At 40.5% G+C, this 21,311-nt stretch overlaps 1 protein-coding gene across 2 annotated transcripts; it reads left to right on the forward strand.

The window, feature by feature from the left end:
* The first annotated feature begins 2,486 nt into the window (after positions 1-2,486).
* LOC113008580 (CD9 antigen-like) lies at positions 2,487-21,265 on the forward strand. Of its 2 annotated transcripts, none has more exons than XM_026146043.2 (8): positions 2,487-2,719; positions 14,487-14,589; positions 18,452-18,549; positions 19,142-19,216; positions 19,304-19,405; positions 19,520-19,609; positions 19,845-19,928; positions 20,652-21,265. In XM_026146043.2, exons 1-8 carry the CDS (start codon positions 2,651-2,653, stop codon positions 20,715-20,717), a joined length of 687 nt encoding a protein of 228 aa, XP_026001828.1. In that variant the 5' UTR covers positions 2,487-2,650; the 3' UTR covers positions 20,718-21,265. The 2 variants fall into 2 exon arrangements, with proteins under 2 accessions (XP_026001828.1, XP_026001829.1); XM_026146044.2 differs by lacking the exon at positions 2,487-2,719 and adding an exon at positions 6,322-6,519.
* The last annotated feature ends 46 nt before the right edge of the window (positions 21,266-21,311 follow it).

Consider the following 21,311-nt stretch of genomic DNA (forward strand, 5'->3'; position numbering starts at 1 on the left):
GGTTCTGGACAGTGAGCTGTAGGTAAAGCGCCAATGACTCGAGCCGTCAGTGCGTCTGCTCTCTGATTGGTCAGCGAAGAGGAGCGGAACATTGCTGATTGGCCAAACGCAATAATTATGTAGTAATTACTGTACTTAAATAATATATGTCATGATTAAATAAATAAGTATATATATATATATATATATATGTTTTACTGAGCCGTCTGAGTGAATAAATAATGATGCACATGAAGCGTGTCGCTCCCAGTGAAGGGATGGAAACTTACTGGGGCTCGAACCTGCTCACTGTACCTCTTTTTACATGTTTTATACAAATAATGGTTTGATATGGAATTAAACCTCATTTTATATTTAACATTAGTTATTAATTAAATGATTCTGTTTATTCATAATATTTTGGGGGAATATTTGTTAATTTCTCATATTTTATTTGCTTAAAATAGATTACAGGTTGCAGTTTTATGAATTTCTTGTGATGGATATTAGCCTATAAATTAGATTGTTGTAATTTAATAGCATTATAAAAACATACAGTCTGCGTTAAACCTTTTGAATGATAATAAAATATTTTTTCTTTTAATTTCGATGTTGTTGCACTTTCTGACTCTTACCACTAAGAGACGGCAGACTGCAGATTATCACAGTTTCTTCCTGTCTCTCTAACACGGTTCAGTGAAGAATAAATCTTTGTGCTGCTGCTGACAGATTGCGTCTGTGTGAAGCATGAAAAATGCTGAAAATGTGGCATTGTCTCCTTCATCCTCCTTGTCCTCCTCATCTTCCTCGGGATGACCGTTTCAAGCGCAAAGGCGGTTTGAAGGGAAGTTTTGTAACGGGATGAAAATGTTAACGGAGGACCACACACACACACACACACACACACACACACACACACACACACACACACACACACACACACAACATGAAGGTTGTTGTTCTTGCAGTGTTGTTTCAGAGTCAATCCTTTTCACTCAAAGAGGTTTGGTAAAGATTCAAATTCATCTTAATCTGCTGTTTGATTCTGTCTTAAAAAAATTCTAAATTTTGTGTTTTCAGCATCCTCAACTCTGAATAGACTCCAAAACACCACAAAAAAGTGAATGTTTATAAAGACTAAATCATAAAAATTATGCCCTTTCTCTTGTTGGGTTACAGCTGTCACTGCTTGCAGTTTTAGTTTACTGGTCCTTGTGAGCCGATCAGTACTGTACTCCTTTATCACCATCAGCACCATCTTCCTCACCATCACTGTGTCTGTGTGCAGCTGCAAAGAGCAGCGGTGGGCTGACCGCGCACACTACCGTCTTTGTTCTGCAGAAGAAGAAGTAAACACTTTGCCAGCAGACAGAGGGAGAATATAGCCTCATGACAAACACACACACACACTGGATTTGGTTGGTTATGACCTTTGTGGCATTTTGAAAGTATCAAGGATTGTAACATCTAGTCTTTTTACTGAATCAAAAGGAGATGCTGGAGTTTCATGAGTTTGTGTTTGTCATTTAAATTCAGTCTTGCTTAATACACAACATTCAAATTACTGTCACCTTACAGTAATCCTGATACTTGTACTTGATGTGTTCAGTTTAGTTATTTGCACTCGCGTTCAAACTACTTCCAGTCTTCTTCTTCTTCTGGCGTTGTTACAGCGGATGATCTGCCTCCATCTCCTCCTATCCCAGCATCCTTCTTCTGCCCGGCAGTTCTATCTTCATCATCCTTCCTCCAGTATGTCTTCTCTCCCTCGTCTGCATATGTGCAAACCATCTCAGGCTCTCTGACTCCAAGCTGTCCCCCTGTCCTCCACTTGCTTCCAGTGAATATCTGAACATGTTCAGCTTGGCCTCCAAACCAACATCACAGCAGAGGGTTAAGGTTTAATTAATAACTACTAGTTAGCACCTCCACCCTGCCAGCAATCTCTTCTTCTTGTGCACTCTGTTGCTTTGGATGGTGACTTTCATTCCTCTTCTCTGCAGAGCATCCTTCCACTTCTCCAGGTTCTCCTCCACCTGCTCCTTACTCCGGCTGCAGATCAAAGTTTCATCTGCATCTGTATTCTCTAGATGTTTGCAGATCTCCAGTAAATTGCCCAAATTGCTCAGAAATGTAAATTTTTACAGTTGCAGCATTAACAGACACCCCAGAGTAGCTTTTCGAAAGGCAAGTGTAAACAGACTCACACGGCTTACAGTCAAACATTTGAATGTTTGAACTCTGATTCTGATTTTGATTTTAATAAATATGAGAGAGCACAGTGTTTATTTCTGACTGTGGTATTTCAGTTTCTGAGGCTGTTCTCTGTAGATTTGACGGAAACGGGATTTTTGTTAGACTTGTGGTTTCGTTTTTAATAAATCTGGAGAATTGTTTTATTCAGAAGTTTGATGTTCGGTCCTGTGATGAACAAAAGTCCAAACAAAAGACAAAGACGTACAGAGATCTCTCTCTCTCTCTCTCTCTGTGGGTGTCGAGCAGTCGATGGTCTGTTTCCTCCCAGCAGCAGCTGATCTGATCGGAGGCTGTCTGAGCAGAGCCGAGCAAACGGCGACAGGTCGACAGCAGGAACCACGAACATCACTGAGCGAGAAATAGGAGATAATTTCAAGACTGAATTAGTCCAAACACGGCTGAACACTCCGCAGGGATGACGGCTCTAACTAGCTGGGAGCTGTGCGTAAAGTACGCGCTCTTCATCTTCAACTTCGTCTTCTGGGTAAGTTTAAACACGCGGGATGAAATATTTAAAGCTCCAGCCGCCCGTGTTTATTCATTTGCGCACAGAAATAAGTCTTCATCTCTCAAATTTGAGCCTGGAAAGATGAAAATGTATTTTTGTGTGATGTGGTTTGTGTTTAACAGAGATGAACCGAGGAGCGTTTTGTTTTGATTTAGCCTATGGCATTTTGAACACTAGTGTGTTTTGTTTAAAGTCGTTCCGGTTTGTGTGTGCTCTTTTATATGAAGCTGATAATATTAATTTTGTGTTTGTGTAACTATCCACTAAAACCGCACTTCGCATTTTTCTGTTTTCTTGTTTCTGACATTCTGGGATGCTGTTGCAGCAGCTGTAGACAGCTGACAAATTAAAGGAAAACCCCACGGAAAGCGTCAATAAAGTGCAGACACACGACAAACCACCGGAACAGCTTCGGTGTTCCTCAGAGTACTAAACAGCCTGCTAGTTGATGGTGTTCATTTCTGGTGACTTTAAAGTTTCGTTGGTTTTGCAGTAGTTCAGAAATCCAGTAGGGGGCGTAGATGAGCCTAACACGTCATTCAAAGACAGAGCGGTTGCCTAATCAGTGCTTTCACCTCCTACTCAGGTGTCCTGTGCAGCGAGGAAGCTTAAGGCAGTCTGAAGGATGGCTCCTTAAAAGTCTGAATGATTTCTCAGGGCAGAGGTCAAAGGGTCGAAGGGCCAGCCTCGGGTCCACACCTCCACCTCAGGAATGTAAAACACTCCTTTACATGTTAAAAGTCCTGATGTACATTTTAAATTCATCCATCAGTTCAAAGAAATAACTTCTTTTTTATTATTAAAATGAAAAAACTCTCACAAATCTTATCGTTTTTTAAAACGTATTTTTACTACCACACTACAAACTCATATTGAAAATGAAAAAAGAAAAGGTTAAAAATCTGAAATAAATCAACCATCCATCAACCATCTTCTAATCTAGCTATCCATCTCAGGGTCTGAAAAGCAGGGTACACCCTGGACTATATGAACTGAGTTAAAGGGAATCAAATGTCTGATTTGTTCCATATGGGACATTAAAGTGGAATATTAAGTGCTTCCTTATTGACTCTGGTAAGCTATTGTTGATAAGCTTCATATCATTCAGCACAGGACAGATGGGGATTATTTTGAACTGTGAATCATCCAAAGCTCCTCTGATGGAGTCTACGAATAAAAACATGGAGCTGAAAATGAGCAGAACAAATCTTTTTAAGGATTAAATTATTTGTACCAGTTTTTTTCACTCATTTATGTCGAGCTGCTCACTCACTTTCTCTGATGAATGATCGAGTTCAGTCAAGCCATCAGAGTTTGAGCTCAACAAACAACAGCAGCTTATCACTAAAGACATCCTTAGAGAGAATGAGAGTGACGAACAAAAGACAGGCGGGGAGAGATAACGGAGGCCGACAACAAAGCCGGCGTTGTTGGTTTCACTGGGTCCACTGGGAGCCGATGCAGCGTTGAGTTACTGCAGCAAACAATGAGTCTCCCAAGAGGTGTGAGGATACACCTGTGGAGTTTTTGTTTGTGATTCCTCTGAAACAGCTCGTCTTTTTTTTTTTTATCTGTTTTTAAAGCCAAACGCAGGAGTATGGAGGTAAAACTGACAGCATGAGTCCAGCTGTGCAGCACAGAGGTTAAACTGGAAGAGTGTTTTTATCTTAAAAACAGCACTCAACATGTTTGTTTCTCTTTGTTTCTTTTCAATCAAAGAGCATACTTTTAAAATGCTTTATTCCAATTAGAATCAGTTACGGCTAAGCAAGTCCCAGAAACTGCAGTCCTCTAGCATCCACTGGAGGCCCTATAGAGTGAGGCAGTTTCCACAGACTCCAGTATTAAACTGCCCAACTTATCTGAGATCCCCATGTTGGCATTATTCCTGCATTGCAATAACGTGATTAAACTGCTGTGATATTATAGCTTTGAAATGTGAGGGACGAGAGAAAGAAGTGCCTTTGTTTACATAAACCTCTTCTGAAACAAACGCTAAGCATTTCAAGTGTTTCCTTTATTGATTTATATAATATAATAAATATATTATCAAGTTGGGTTTTTTGGGGGGTTTTTTGTTACTCATGTTGGTTTGCTAGAGATAGTTTTTAATAGCATGAGCCAAATTCTGGGCTAATTGTAATTGAACGCTGAGACAATGTGATTGGTTAGCTGCAGCGTCACCAACATTATTGTGATGACCAACTGTCCTCTTTTTTTGCACACGCTGACTTCTAAAAGCTTATATGACATATTTTTATTTCACCATTCATTAACCGCACAGAGAAGGCATAGTTTAAATATGTTAACGTTTTCTTTAAGCAAACTGTATTATTAAAGTTCTTTGTGACTGGCGCAAGTGTCCTCTTTTTTGGAAATCAAAATATGGTCGCTCTATGATATAGGGTTAACTTTAATGAGGCTTTGCAGACACTTGATGTTAACTTGGACACCTCGAGTCAAACGGACTTAGAGACCACGTGTCATGAGGGGAAACTGGGTTCCCTGACCAGTGGTTGCTGAGAATGTGATTGTTAAAGCTTCGGTTACACAGACCTAGAGACCAGTCAGTGACAACCACCCTGGCAGCCACCTGTTGCTTGGGAAAATTAAGTATTCCCCAACCTGTTGCCAAAAACCTTGTGGTTGCTTTGGAAGTTTGCATGTAGATTTCCTCTCCAGCTACTCTCTGAGCTGTAGTGAGACAGTGAAAAAAGGATTTCCCTTCAAATTAAAGGTTGTCCCCTTTGTAACACATTGGCTGCAGCGCTCAGACACAGCTTTTACTTTGAAGGCGAATCTTGTCCATTTCCAATTTTCCAACCTTTACTGCTTTAACTGCTTTAGTAGTTTAGAGTAATTGCAGACAAACTGCAGACAACCAAAGAAACCAGAAGGAGGTTTTTGGTGCAGCAGCTTCTTTAGAGAGAGGCAGAAACCTCCAGGAACTACTGCCACATTATTTCCCTAGCAACCGGCGGTTGTATCATGTCCAAATTGGCAGACTGCTCTTGAACAGTATTTGCATGATGTCACCTAAAAAAAAGCAGAAATAAACATGTTTACAGCCTCTGTGCTCTCTATGGATGGTTTAAACCTTTCTATGAATTGTACTGTGGGTAATAATTCATCCCCATGGAAGACTGACATTAGTGGTGTGGCCACTTTGATTTAAAGGCTGTTATTGAAGCCACATAAATGAAAGATAATCAAACTTTAAACTGAATCATTTGATATAAATCTTTGTTCTTCACACAGGAAGCAGATTTTCTCTCAGCCTCAAGTCTAGCAGCCAATCAAACTGGGAAACACAGTGTCGATTAACATTTATGAGCCACATGTGAGGTATATGAAGGTTTTTAATTAATGGTGGTCCACAGTGAGTTAGGAGTTGACATCTTGTTTCATAAAGGAAGTGTTAAAGGAGGTAATACAAGAAGTACTGAGGCACCTTTCATGAGTATTTAGAAAAGTCAAGAGGTGTTAAATGCCTTCACCTGTGTTAGACAAGCTGGGTTATGCAGCACACATCCGATTGGATGTGTGCCCCTCTAGCTCCTCCCTCAGCCAGGTGAGTGCTCAGCAGGGTGTGGCTCACAACAAAAGCTGCCTCTCTCTGTCACCTCTCTTCATTCTCCTTCTCCTCCTCACTGTGTGACACTCAGGGCGCTTTTTCTTCCATTTTTCTGCGTAAGAAGATATAAACAGGTCCGAGCACCATGAAGAGACAACAGTGCATCAAGTACCTGGTGTTTATCTTCAACTTTCTCTTCTGGGTACGTAGCCTGGTTTAGTGAGTGGACTGAAGTGGTTTGGTTGCTTTGGATTATGCTGCTTTGTTTGATTGTTTGATGGTTTCTGTGACTGGATCAGATTTCAGGAAAGACTCACAATCTAAAACACAGGCAGAGTTTATGTTTGGCTGGAGCCACAAAATCTTTAATAATTTGACTATTTTTGATGTTTTGGGAGCTTCAAACCTCTAAAACCATCATTAAATTTGTGCTTTTGTCATCGAGGCTCTTTGAAAGAATCAAAGTGGCCTCACGCAAACCCACGTAGCACTTCCTTCTGGGGAGTTTCAGCTCACAAATCTTTGCTTTTAATTCGCTTCCAGTCTTTATTTTATGTCCCACACTAATCTCTGTAAATGCTGCAGTTTGTTGCTTCTGCAAACTAAATCATCAGTGCTGTGACAGTTTATCAACCTCACAGTCCATCACAAGACTGTCGAGAAGTTCTGGTGCCTTTGAAATGGTCACAATCTCGGTCACCTCCGATGCAAAAGGATTTGACTTCAGGAGTATTATGAGTACATGGTCTGTGGCAACCACGGCCATTAAAATATGTGAAATCATCACGTCATACTGAAGGATGGGGGGGGGGCTTGTGAATTGTGGTCAGATGGATGAGTGATTGATGACTCACTGTTGCAGGAGCTTAAGGAATTTTCTAGATGGAATTTCCTAAAAATGTTTCCCTTTATGGTCAGGTAGATGGTCAGGTGGAACTGACATGGAATGACACGGCACATCTGAGTTTTGACATATTTGCTAAAACTGATTCAAAAGTTAATGCAGTTTAAGGCGAAGGAATGAAGATGGGCAGGAGACCGAAGAATGTCATTTCCTTGACTGCAGACAGATGGACATGCTTGGAAAACGTGCAGAGCGACTCAAAATGAAAGAGCAAGATAAACGAGTGGCTAATTTGCTCAAGAACTGCAGTGACTGTAGGGCAGCATGAAATTACAGCCTGACTTGGTGGTTTGGTGCAGTGCATGCAGCATGCAGGACAGAACAAAGAGAACTGGCCGGGTAGCTTTGAGCCACTTTTATGTTAAGGTGACGTCACACACATACAGGTGAGAGAGTGAATGATCCCCAAGCCTCCTGATTCATCTCCAGGATGAGGGATTTTACAGAAATTACAGAATCAAGTCTAAAAATCACAGATTTTAAACAGACTGTGAATAAATGGCATTAACTATTTTAAGCAAAACTGCTTGCAAAGAAACAGTTCTCAAACTGTGGGTTGTGGACCACGAGGTGGGGAATATACAGGGACGGTAACAGAAGCTTCAACCACTACAGTTCAACTGGAATGCTTTTTAAATGGTTTTGATAAATGCAAATAAAAACCGGTTAGACATGAGGTAAAACCCGAGGTGTAAGTCTGACCTACTAAGTTTAAACGGTGTATATATTAAGAAAAGACATGATTTGCATATGACTCAGGTGTGCTGAAGCTGCGCTGCTAGGATGTCAGGTCATTATTTTACAATGTGCACCTGTCAGAAATTTATGCCAGCACTGATGAGAGGACTGGAGTGAGTGATAAACTTCCAGGCGACTGGAAAATGTGTATCTGTGTCTCTGCAGTGCGTCACCTCCGGCTGTTAAATGGTCTTTTGTCCTGTAGGACTCCATCTCATTGGTGGACCACCCTGCCCTCTAATTTAAGTTCGTCTATTGGCCCCCTCCTCCAAACACAAACGTGAGATTAGACTGATTTTACATTGAGTCGGCCTCGAGTGTTTCTGATTATTAACCTGAAGAAGTTTCCCACAGTGTGAAGAGCTGTAGGTTCAACAGCACCACTAATTTTTTTTTTTTATCACACCTGGAATCAGTTTTGCTTCACCTGTCCTCACAAGCAGTTACAGTTACACTTCACCAGACTCCATTCACAAAAACTGCAGTTTTATTTTCCAAAACATGGGAGAAATTCTACTTTTGATTTGCTGTTAGGTGGTACCAGCCTGTGCATCGCCAGAACTCCCAAACTAACCTCGTCATGGTTATTGTTGTTTCTGCATGGCTAATAGTGCTGCAGAGCAGCTCTGTGGTTAATGAGAGCCAACATGAACCTCAGGGGAAAATGCTGTTTTCATCTCCTCCACACACAACAGTCGAGTCCCTAGAGTGTTTGTGGTTCACTAATACCAACATCCCCAGCATTCAGGATGCCAGACGTCCTTTCCTTTTTTCTATATCCCTTTTTTTTTTTTTTTATTGTTACAAATTAATGACAAATGTTTATTTGGGTTAATTCATGTTAAATATTCTGCAAATGTTGGTAATGGTGCACTAGACAAGCGTGAGAGCGATGTGAGAAGGCTTCTCACATGAACTCTGCTATTGTTCATAACCAGCGATTTTCACTTTACTTTACTGAAACTGAAGTGGACTGTGCGTGCCCTACATGAAGCCGTATGATTTGTAAGATCATTCTTCTAAACTTGGCTGAAAATTGAGTTTACTCCCTCAGATTAGTGTCTAGGAGGCTCATGGTTCGTGATAAAGTTGCCACCTGCAGTTATGAAAGCTGAAACTACCCACAGAGACTAAAATAGTTTTCATAGCTGCCTGTAAACATGATTTTTTTTTTTTGTTTGTTTTGTTTGTGTTTTTTTTTTTTTTTGTTTTTTTTTTTAAAGTAAAGCGGGATGTTGTAACCTGAGTGTAGACAGGGATCGACTCAAGTGGACAAGAGGAACTGCAGTTAATGGTAGCGCATTGATGATGTCTCAATATTCATATACAGATACTGGAATTTAAATCTATTGATCTGTGAAGAGATTCATTTGAATATCTGCTGACTAGTCTGGACAATATACTATATATAATTAGATAGGGATGATTAAATGAAGAATGAGTGGAAAGTTATCCATCATACATTAACTAATACTTGCATTCAAACAGTAGCAGGTAAGATGTGGTACTTTAGTCAAAGGAGCTTGCAAAGAAAAGCGTCTGGACTTCTTTAAGTTGCTTGAAGACGTTTCACCTCTCATCCGAGAAGCTTCTTCAGTTCTAAGGTCAAATGGTGGAGAGTCCCAGATATAAACCTAGTGGGAGTAACCCCCCACAGAGGGACAAAAGGACCCCCTGATGATCCTCTAATCGCCTGAGCCAAGGTGTGAAACATCTTCAAGTAACTTAAAGAAGTCCAGACGCTTTTCTTTGCAAGCTCCTTTGACTACGATGACCTGGATGACTGAGAACCTTCACAGACATGTGGTACTTTACTTTCACAACATGATGGGGTCATTTCTGACTTCTGCTGTCTATGACGGATATTTTAAAATGCTCTATTTTCATGTTAACATGGACTCCTGCTATTCTAGCCCTGTTTATTGCAACGCAGTGTAGAGATGAAGTGGAAAGTTGCGTTGAGACTGAGTGACACTAGTGAAAGGTGCAGAGGCTTAAACCTCCATTCTTTACAGAGCGAGTGGTTGGATCAGACAACGACTGCAAGGCAAATAAAGCAAACTGATCCTGCGTTCTTTAAGCTCGAGGCTACGTTTGGAAAGATTTACTGATGATGATCATAAGGTGTGCCTGGCTGACTTAACGCTGACAAACCAGCGATGGGATGATGTCACATGCTGACAGTTACAGGTGTGGCTCTGATTGCTGGAAGATTTCTACTTTCAGTTTACTCACATTGAGGTCACACTAAGTCGAGCAGCCCAAGGCGTTATATAAAATGACCCTCCTTATGATGTTTCAGGCAAGTCTGTGCATCCCAGTTTGGATGACTGACTTACAGGTTAATCTGACATGGAGCCTGAAAAGCACAGTTGTGTGATAAAAGTGAATGAAAGCAATGGTGTTTGCTTTTAGAGGTGTATGAATTATGCAGCTGATGCCTCTAATTCTCCTACATGTTTACAGCCTGATGCTGTTTTAGTCTCTGTAGGGAGTTTATCTTGCAATTGACTACAGGCCTCGCCTACGAGTATTCATCTTCATGTTTTATCTGTTGGAGCATTTATTTGATAACCTGGCACTACAGTGTTCACAGTACAGCCAGTCAACTTGTGCTGTGGGTTTAATGAACGTCTAGTATTTTACAGAAAACAATGGCGTGATGATCCTCCAACTCAGTTGGGAATTTACAGCTGTGCTTCAGCATGTTAGCTAATACTTTTTAATGAATTAAATATTTGCTACTTGAAACATTTTAACAGATTGTTATTTAACTCTAACCCTCTGTTGCCTCTAACGCCCATATTAAAGTGTTTCTTTGTTAAGGATTCTGGTTAACAACAATAAAAGGATGGTACACTAGCTAATGCTAGCATACAAAACTAACAATGAAAGGGAATTTTTCCCAATGACATTAAAAAACAAGGTAAGCTGCTACGCTCGTTGTCATATTATTTGTATGCCTTGGTGAGCTAACGCTGGCTAGAAAAATAAAGCTGTCCAACAGGGTAGAATTGTCAGACAGAAGTAATTTAAAATTTTGAGTTGATATCTCAAATTTTTTTTTTCTTAAATTTTATTTCTGCATTTAAATTAAACATAACATGCTTATACAAATCAACCGAGAACAATTACTGTCTTTAACATTTGTGAACTTATAAGCATGAAAGGAGAAAAAAAAAGAGAAAAAAAGAAAAAAAAGAAAAAAAAAAAAGAAAAAGACCTTCAACTTTCAAAACCTTCCTATTCATTTGCCACTTAAATTTTTTAAGCAGCTTGATTCATTGATTCACTCATTCATTTGGGCAGGAAAACCCCCTCGGATATCCATGGCTCATCTTCAAAAAAACACTTCCTGCGGGGGGTTAGGTCTCCCTGTGTTTAGACATTATTATCGGGCAGCAAATTCAAGAGCTCTATTGTACTGGCAGTGGGGTTGGCCTATTGATTATTGTCATGACAAGCTTCCGATCTGGCTCCAGGTAGAGGCAACAACAGTATCTGAAGCCTCATTACCGGTCTTATTGTTTTCTAACACGGGTTCTTGTAATAATTCGCTCAGTCGTAATTTTGTTGTTAAACACTCCTTAAAGATATTAAGTCAAATGAGGAAATCTCTCAAACTACCTGATTTTTCAGTAGGAATGCCAATAATACATAACTACGTGTTTAAACCAGGTAAAATGGATAGGGTGTTTTTAGAATTGGGGGGGGGGGAAGGGATTGAAATACATTGAGGACTTATATACAGATGACAAATTTATGTCCTTCCTTCAACTTCAAGAAAAGTTTCAGTTACCTCAATCACATTTTTTTTGTTATCTTCAAATAAGGAATTTTGTTCAACAAAACTTTTCAGACTTTCCACTGAAGCCACGAAGTTATACATACTTTGATATAATTCGGAAAGCAAATTTTAAACATTTGATATCTCAGTTTGTTAAGTGCTTTACAATCCCAGTTGATTCCGACCGAATTAGGAAAACATGGGCTGAAGACCTCGGGGTCTCTCTGTCTGAAGAGCAATGATCAAATTGTTTGTCCAATATTCAGAAAGGCTCAATAAATGCCAGATATAAACTAATCCAGTTTAAAGTCATTCATAGACTACACTTTTCTAAACTCAAACTTAACCGGATCTATAATTCTGTATCTCCCTTATGTGACAGATGTAAAGTTGGTGAAGGTTCCCTTGCACATTTATTTTGGCATTGCCCTGTTTTGAATGCTTTTTGGAGCCAGATTTTTATGTGGTTTTCAAACCAATTTAGGAAAAAAATACCACGTGATGGTACATTGGCCATACTTGGATCATTTGCATCAGTCGAATCTTTTTCCTTTTCACAAAAACAGATAATTACAATGGGTATGCTGGCTGCAAAGAAACTTATTCTTTTACAGTGGCGGTCTTCTTCGGCCCCGTGTTTTAACAGGTGGCTTAATGAGATGGTGTCTGTGGCCAGGGTGGAGCAGATAAGATTTGATAGAAAGGGGAAACTGGCGAGTTTTTGTATGATTTGGCAACCATTTCTAGAATTCCTAAAAGAATAACTGATCATAATTTATGCCTCACACTCCACGTGAATTATTATTATTATTTATTTATTTTTTAGTCTATTTCACTCTTTATTTAGTTAATTTTTTTTTTTTTTTTTTGATATCTCAAAATTTTAATTTGCCAAGTATTTTGGAATTGTATTTGGAGTTATATTTGAGTTAGTCAAACTTTCAAGAGAGAATTCAAGACCTTGATTTACAGATAGCACCCACACCCCAAAAAACCAAAATCCTGAATCATGGTCAGCAGACCGTAGGAGGAACCAGACGGAGGACATGTTGGGGCAAAGTGTTGCCATTCGGCCTGAATGCTTTATGGTGTGCTTCATATACTCCCTGTTGCACAACAACAGACGTCAGCGTCATGCTGCAGGACATTATGGGAGTTATTTGGGTGGCAACAAAGAGTTGATGTAAACTGTTTTGTGGTTGCTGAGGTGATTCTGAGTCATGGTAGTGGGTAATTACTGTTTGAGACAAAGTATGGCTGTCATTTATTTATCTGTGGATGCCTTCATATCTAAGTCTCCGTTGTGCAGAGGCTCCACATGTACTGAAGTCATGTTTCCTGGATGGCTCCTCTGTGATTGGGTTGGTCTGGATTCAGGAGAATAAGCCGGGCAGCAAGTCGAACTTCATTCCTCAAACGTTAGCCTCATGTTCACCTTCAATGAAAGGGATTCTTATTCATCCACACTAACATACTTTGATTTGAATATGAAACCATTGCATTCCATACTAGCTGCACATAGTTTTGCAACAGTGAAGCATCACATCATCATACCTTACAAAAGCCAGTTCTTTCATTTTGCTCTGAGCAGCTGTTTTTGAACACCTGTCTAAATGACTATGATGGGTCCATAAGTTCAGGGATGAGTTCATGGTCTCCGTAGTTTTCTGTGTTTTTTAACACAACCTCAGTTGTAAATCACTGCAAAGCAGGATTAATCTGGTTATTGTCTAAGGTAGGATGCTTTATACTCGATCAGCTGCCACTGTGTGGGTGTCCACCTCTTCATGTCTCTGCATGTTGTTTAACCCCCAATCTCTAAATAACGTTCACATCAAATACTCTCCTTGTTCCTGCACGTCTCAGATTATCGTGCTGTTATAGTCTGGTTCTTATGAGTTAACTCAGATGTTTAGGATAAAGTTGCCTCTGATGTACTGTACACTGCAGCATCTTTTCCTTTGTTCTTTTGTTGTGTGCTTTATTTTTTTCTACGGTCATCGTTCGAGTATACAGTGTAATGACAGTGGAGTGCTGTGAGGCAGGTCCAGGTGAGCCCTGTGGTTTCAGTCAGGTGATACTTCTCAAATCCAGCCTCATTCGGGCTTTTCACTTCTTCTCTCTGTATCTAACTGGTAATGTGTTGCCTGTGTCTTAGACCCCCGGAATTATCGACCCGCGCCTACAGCTGTTGTTGGATTTGATGAAAGTGTCTGTTAATGCGACAGACTTGAGCTGTATGTGCCTTCATTATTTTAAGAGTGGATAATAACTCAATAACAATTTGAAAAAGTGCTCCGGTGGTGCTGGCTCTGTTAACTTACCTTGTTGTGAGCACAGTGTTCTTCCAAACATCAGGAACAAGGTCACACGTGCTGCAATGCCTGCTTTAGAAGCATTTCTGCAGGTTCAGACCACAGACATGGACATAGCTTCTGCTTGTATGAAAAATGAAGTCCGCGTCAAACTGCCTTTACAGCTGCATTGGGGTTTTTTTTATGCCCACCAGGGGGCGACCCTTGCGGTTGGATAGAAGTGTAGAGGCTCAGTTTCTCTCTGACTTCAGTCCTTTTCTTGGCTCAGTTGCTAGTTCTGTATCTTTTTGCTTAACATGAGTTTCTCTGTGGTTTATCTGTAAATGAGGACAAATGTGCAAAATGACACTAGTATTTGAATATAGTCTCACGGAGAGAACATTAAACCTCCTTCAGAGACAGTAAACATGTTTTTCGTCTTGCAGCTGGCAGGAACCGGCGTGCTCGCTGTGGGACTCTGGCTGCGTTTTGACTCCAGGACGGCAGGACTGTTCGAAGGGGAGGAGTCGCCCTCTGTCTTCTTTACGGGTAAGGCCCCTGCTGGTTAAACCCTGGATGCAAAACACTTACATGGAAACAAAAGACCATGAAGGAGAATAACCTTGAGGATGGCAAGAACCCTTTATAGAGCACAGGTGAAGCATCTTAATCGCAGCAGCTTCACTTTTACATTTTTGGATATCTCACAACCATAAACCACAAAATAACAAAAAGAACATACAAAGATTCAAACTGCACAGAAAGACGGGGAAATGATCAGCTCCTCCTCCACTATCATGGTCTTTGAACCTGTCATGGAGTGCTGGTGGTGGGTGTTGTTGTAATTACAGCTGACGTGTCTGTAGTGTAGCTTTGACGCACATTATGAGTCTGTTCGTTTTATCATGCTGTCCTATCAATGTAAAGTCTGACACTGCTCATTTCACTCCAACCAGCAGAAACCGTGCCGAATAATCTGCAGCTGAAAATAGTCCCCAGTAACCACTTCGTCCTGTTTATTAACAACCACAGCGTTGTTTCTAGAATGAAATCTTTATATTTGTGGAGGAAGTCATAATTTCAAATTAAATGCACTACAGCTGCATTTAGCTCTGTCGGGCTCTGGACGTGGATATAACCTGACCTCAGAGAGGCGGGGCACTCGGAGGGCAGCTGAGGCCAAAGTTGGTCCACAGCGAGGCGGCTCGTCCAACCCAGCAGATCCCTCCACACATAGCGCTCATTCTTCCCGGCGCACAGGGACTCCTTTGTTCTCAGACTTCTGTATTCCCGGAGGAACTGTCCCACCCTCCCGTCTTTGTGCGTTGCATCCATCAAACTGATAAGAGAAGTGGGCAGAGAGGAGACGGAGGACGGGCCTGACATGACAAACATCTTAATAACGGCTTTGGAGGAGTATTTGTGTGTGTGGCTCATGCGCTCACTGTTGTTGTTATCCGACAGCCTGTTTATGATTCATCCTCATGAAGTCACCGTTGAAGTGTCGAATCATCGCTCTAAATCACCCTGCAGCTGATTCCCACTCACCAGATCGTGACTGAAGGTGTTTTTGATAAATAACTCATTAAAAACAGCTTCTGGTGCCTCTCAGGCCTTCGTGTCTGTTCGAATCAGAGCGGCAGCAGCCCTATGAGCCAGAATGCAAATCACTGATGTACATTTACATTTTTAAAAGGCTTGAGCAGGTAAATCAGGGCTGATTTCCAATCGGCCTTCCACATGCACTTGTACACTCACTGACACTTTATTAGAAACAAAGCATGGGTTCTGTTAGAGTTGATGCTTTTGAGATTGTCATTTGTGCTAAGATATATAGACGTGGACAAAATTGTTGGTACTCTTTGGTCAATGAAAGAGAAACTCACAATGGTCACAGAAGTAACTTTAATCTGATAAAAGTAATAATAAATTAAAACCAATGAAAGTCAGACATTGCTTTTCAACAATGCTTCAATTGAATTATTAAAAAAAAATGAATGCATGAAACTGGTCTGGAAAAAATTATGGTACCCCTAGAAAAGAATGAAAATAATGTGACCAAAGGGACATGTTAATCCAAGGTGTCTACAATCTTGTAATCAGTCAGTGGTCCTATATATGGGACTCCAGGTAGTCACTGTGTTTGGTGACATGGTGTGTACCACACTCAACATGGACCAGAGAAAGCGAAGGAAAGAGTTGTCTCAGGAGATTAGAAATAAAATCATAGACAAGCATGTTAAAGGTAAAGGCTATAAGACCATCTCCAAGCAGCTAGATGTTCCTGTGACTACAGTTTAGGGCTGGGTATTGTCACTGATTTCTAAAATCGATTCGATTCCGATTCACAAGGTCCCGAATCGATTCTATTTGCCTCAGTCAGAAATATTAAAATTCTGATCACGTATCAAATATCCATATTTTTATATCTATAAAAAGAAAGCTGACACTTGAGACTTTATCAAAGGTGTAAGCATCACAGCAGATGCCTTTGTGTCAAAGTAACTGAGGATAAAACAGAAAAACATGAAGGTGATTTTCCTGGCCTGGGATTTTATAGCAGATAACCTTAAAAATATTCTGCAGTAGATCAAAAACAAAAGAAAGTCATTAGTCAACATATGAACATTACCTGATGCTGCTGAAGTGAAGCAAAGTTAGAGGTTTTATTAGAGACACAGCTAAGCATTTTGCAATTTTGCATAATTTTAAAAAGTTTAAATTATCGTTATCCAAGCTAGAATTGATTTTAATTGATAAATCAATAATCAAAACCCAACCCTACTACAGTTGCACATGTTATTCAGAATTTAAGATCCATGGGACTGTAGCCAACCTCCCTGGACATGGCCGCAGGAGGAAAATTGATGACAGATCAAAGAGACGGATAATCCGAAAGGTAACAAAAGAGCCCAGAAAAACTTTTAAAGAGATCCAAGCTGAACTTCATGCTCAAGGAACATCGGTGTCAGATCGCACCATGCGTCGTTGTTTGAGCCAACGTGGACTCCATGGGAGACAACCAAGGAAGACCCCATTGTTGAAAACAAATCATAAAAAAGCCAGACTGGAATAAGCCAAACTACATGTTGACAAGCCACAAAGCTTCTGGGAGACTGTCCTGTGGACAGATAAGACAAAATTTGAACTTTTTGTCAAGGCACATCAGCTCTATGTTCACAGACAGAAAAATGAAGCATATCTAGAAGAGAACACTGTCCCTACTGTGAAACATGGAGGAGGCTTTGTTATGTTCTGGGGCTGCATCTGGTACAGAGTGTCTTGAATCTGTGCAGGGTGCAATGAAATCTCAAGACTATCAAGGATTATAGAGAGAAATGTGCTGGCCAGTGTCAGAAAGCTTGGTCTCGGTCACAGTCATGGGTCTTGCAACAGGACAATGACCCAAAACACACAGCTAAAAACACCCAAGAATGGCTAAGAGGAAAACATTGGACTATTTTAAAGTGGCCTTCTATGAGCTCTGACCTCCAATCCTATTGAGCATCTTTGGAAGGAGCTGAAACATGCTGTCTAGAAAAGGCGCCCTTCAAACCGGAAACAACTGGAGAAGTTTGCTCATGAGGAGTGGACCATAATACCTCCTGAGTGGTGCAGAAGTCTCATTGACAGTTACAGGAATCGTAACGAAAGGTTGTGCAACAAAATATTAATTTGTGGGTACCATCATTTTTGTCCAGGCCTGTTCCATGCATTTATTTTTTTTAAATAATTCTATTGAAGCATGGTTGAAATGCAATGTCTGACTTTCATTGGTTAACATTTATAGAATTTTTATTTATTATTACTTTTGTCTGTGACCATTGAGGTTTTTCTTTCATTGACCGAAGGGTACCAGCAATTTCTTGTGTATGTGCTGATAAAATGTTTCTCGTTATTAGGTTTCATGCTTCTACGATGGAGTGAGCAGCCTCGTCACTTCTGCTTTTTACACGTTAGTCTGTTGAAAGGTCGCAAACTGTACGGGGTGTGACTGGTTGATAAGAAGTCATGCCTTGTATGGTATGGCGAGGGGCCACACACACACAGACAGACCCACTCGCTCAGATACGCTTGCATTACACTGTCACATGGATAACTGAACCTGTTCTTAATCCTTTAATTTTTTTTAAATCTGTGTCAACAACAAACCTAAGAATGGAGCATCAAGTTCTAATGTTAAACTGTTGAATTGAACATCAGAGTGAATCGCATCCCATTTAACAAAACAAAAAAATGTTTTGTTAAATGTTTTGAACAGTGTGGTGCTGATATCACTGAGGTTGAGATTATGTGCATAAATTTTAATTTAATCGTGTCTCCTTTGTTTGTAACTGGCCTTGGGAACTTAAAGGCACAGGTGACCCCAGAATGCTTGTTTCCTCTGGCCCATCTGAATGTTTTGTTGCAGGCGTGTACATCCTGATCGCAGCAGGGGCTCTGATGATGGTGGTGGGTTTCCTGGGATGCTGCGGAGCCATCAAAGAGTCTCCTTGCATGTTGGGACTGGTGAGTGATTTCTTTTGTGTTTTAGTTCTCCACATTACATTAAAGACGGGTGACTTTGCTGTGAATCATGAATTCATGCTCAGATTTTTCAGTTGGCACATTTCAGAGATGTTTGGGCTGTAATCACACCGATCACCAGGAAAGACTCCTCAATTTCACCACAAGCGTGTTGGCTGCTGCAGCTCCGGTGTGATGTGACTGTTGGTGGCGATTCGCTGTTATGTTTTTACAAAATGTTTTTGTCCTGCGATTGAAATGGTCATATGAAATTGGTGGATGTGAATCTACTCTGAGCCGTCATTTTAAATATTAAATGGCTTTAGTTTTAACTTACATTTCAGGTCATCTCTTCCTTAGTCATCTGTTATTTGAGCTCTGTGCACAGAAAAGGTGAACAGCAGAGCTGGTGCACAACAACTTAAAGTGTTGATGTTATGTTCACCACACATAAATCTATGGTTTTTTACCACTGGTTGAGGAAACTTTGGACAAAAGTGACAGATAAAAGTAAAAACCCACTCAGTTTCCTTTCAGGACTGATAACCAAACAAAATCATGTCTACACTCCAAATCTTCTTGTTTTCCGGTTTAGTTCTTCTTCTTCCTGCTTCTCATCTTCGCTGCAGAAGTGGCTGCCGGGATCTGGGGTCTTTCCAACAGCGACCGGGTAACTAACTCTCCCCTTCTGTCTCTCGCATGTATGCACACATTCTTTGTTGATTGACAGGAGTGTTAACTTTGTCTGTGTCTTCAGGTGGTGGAGGACATCACAGAGTTTTATAAACAGACTTACGCCAACTACAAGGACACCAAACAACCAGCGCTGAAGGAGACCCTCCGCCTCATCCACTTTGGAGTGAGAACACACACCTGCACACCTTTTATGCAACTTGTTTCCTTATTTTGAAACAGAACAGATGACTGCCTAACCTGTGTGGACTATTTCCCCCCCCCCCCCCCCCCCCTGCAGCTCGACTGCTGCGGTCCAACAGGAACGGTGATCGATGCTGCCAGAGATATCTGCCCCAAGCAGGAGGGGCTGGAGATCCTCGTCACCAAGGTAAGGCAGACTGCAACAAAAGGGAGATGACCTCTCATGTCACATCATGTAAACTTTTACTTAAACATTTTAAGATCTAAGAGATTTGTACTAAAAAGTGCTACAGCTAACATTTTTCTCTAGGGTATTCTGGCTTTGTAGAAATCAAGCTCAGATTTGCATCAGACATTTGGTTTAAAATAAGATGTGGAGCTCACACCTGTTTTTGCTTCACGGTCCTGCTTCCCTCCTGCAGAGCTGTCCCGCTGCTATTGACGAGGTGTTTAACAACAAGCTGCACATCATTGGTGGAGTTGGCATCGGCATTGGAGTCATTATGGTGAGTCTGCCACTAATGCACATGTACTGAAACCTTAAGTAAAGCTATCATATGGTTGTTAAACTGGCACAAAGCCTAGAATGTGTCAGGTTTAGAAATGGTTTAGAAAAAGCCAAGTGTCTCATTGTTCTAGTAGTGGGTCTGGCTCGTGATTTATTTATTAAAAACAAAGCCAATTCACAAATGTTGTAAACCTGGCCCCAGTAGGGGCGACATCTGTGGTTGCAAAGACACTTTCATATGTGTAGAAATCTATGAAAAACGACATTACTACTTACTTCATATATGACATCAATAAACACTTTACTGGTGAGTTTATGGCTCAGTCATGAGTACAGAATGCTAAATATGAAGTCTGATGATGACTAGCTATGATTTTTATTGGCTAGCTACCAAACTGTGTGGTAGTTTCACACTAACTAGACATTCTACTTGGTTTGGCCCCTGAAATTTGACTGGCCTGCCCTGATGCCACCAAAAAAAATCAATCCCCAAGGACTATTTTCTTTCATAGAAGAACAAGAAAAATATTAAATATTTACATTCAAGAAGGTGGAATTGGTAATTTTTTTTTTTTTCAGGGTTGGTCCATTTTTATCATAGAAAATATTTAAAATGAACGTATCAAGATTGTGAAATTTTAAATAACCAAAATACAAAATTATGGAAACTTTGAGGTTTATTTCTTAATGCCACATTCCTGTGTCCTGTGACTCTCTGCAGATCTTCGGGATGATCTTCAGCATGATGCTCTGCTGTGCCATTAAAAGGTCTAGGGACTATGTGTAAAAACCCATGAAACGCCGTCCACCTTTAACTCTGCTGCTGCTTCAAATCATTTAAGAAAGAATAACAACATTTGTCCCTCTGTGTGCTGCTTGGGTCCGTACAGGATGGCTTCGTCGACCTGTGAGAGTATGGCTCCTTTTCAATGACGCCTCTTTAATTCCTCCACTCTGTGGGGTCTGCAGCGAGTTATTTATACCCAAAGTAACCTGATAAGTGATAACTGATACAATCTTTTAAATCAAAAACCTACTTTTCATAATAGGACAGGTTTGAGCATATGCAGGTGAAAGGAGACTTTTGCGACTCTGCTGCCCCCTGGTGGACGCCCCATTTTCTTTAAATCCTTTCCTTTAAGTTATGTTTACAAAATCTGCTAAACGTTTGAGCTAACAGGGTTTTTGCAGCTAAATGAATGTTAATGACCCATGTTTTGTTTTAAAGCTGCGTATTAAAAGCTTTGATTATTTTTTATTTTATAAGTTTTATGCAAATGATTTAATGATTGCAGTTCATGTCTTTAAGATGTCAAATAAATGAACTAAAACAAAGATTTGTCTTAAATGGAGTGCTTGCTGTGAGTGCTAAAGGGGTACA

The sequence above is a fragment of the Astatotilapia calliptera genome, chromosome 17 (assembly GCF_964374335.1).
Source record: "Astatotilapia calliptera chromosome 17, fAstCal68.1, whole genome shotgun sequence".
NCBI classification, from domain to species: domain Eukaryota; kingdom Metazoa; phylum Chordata; class Actinopteri; order Cichliformes; family Cichlidae; genus Astatotilapia; species Astatotilapia calliptera.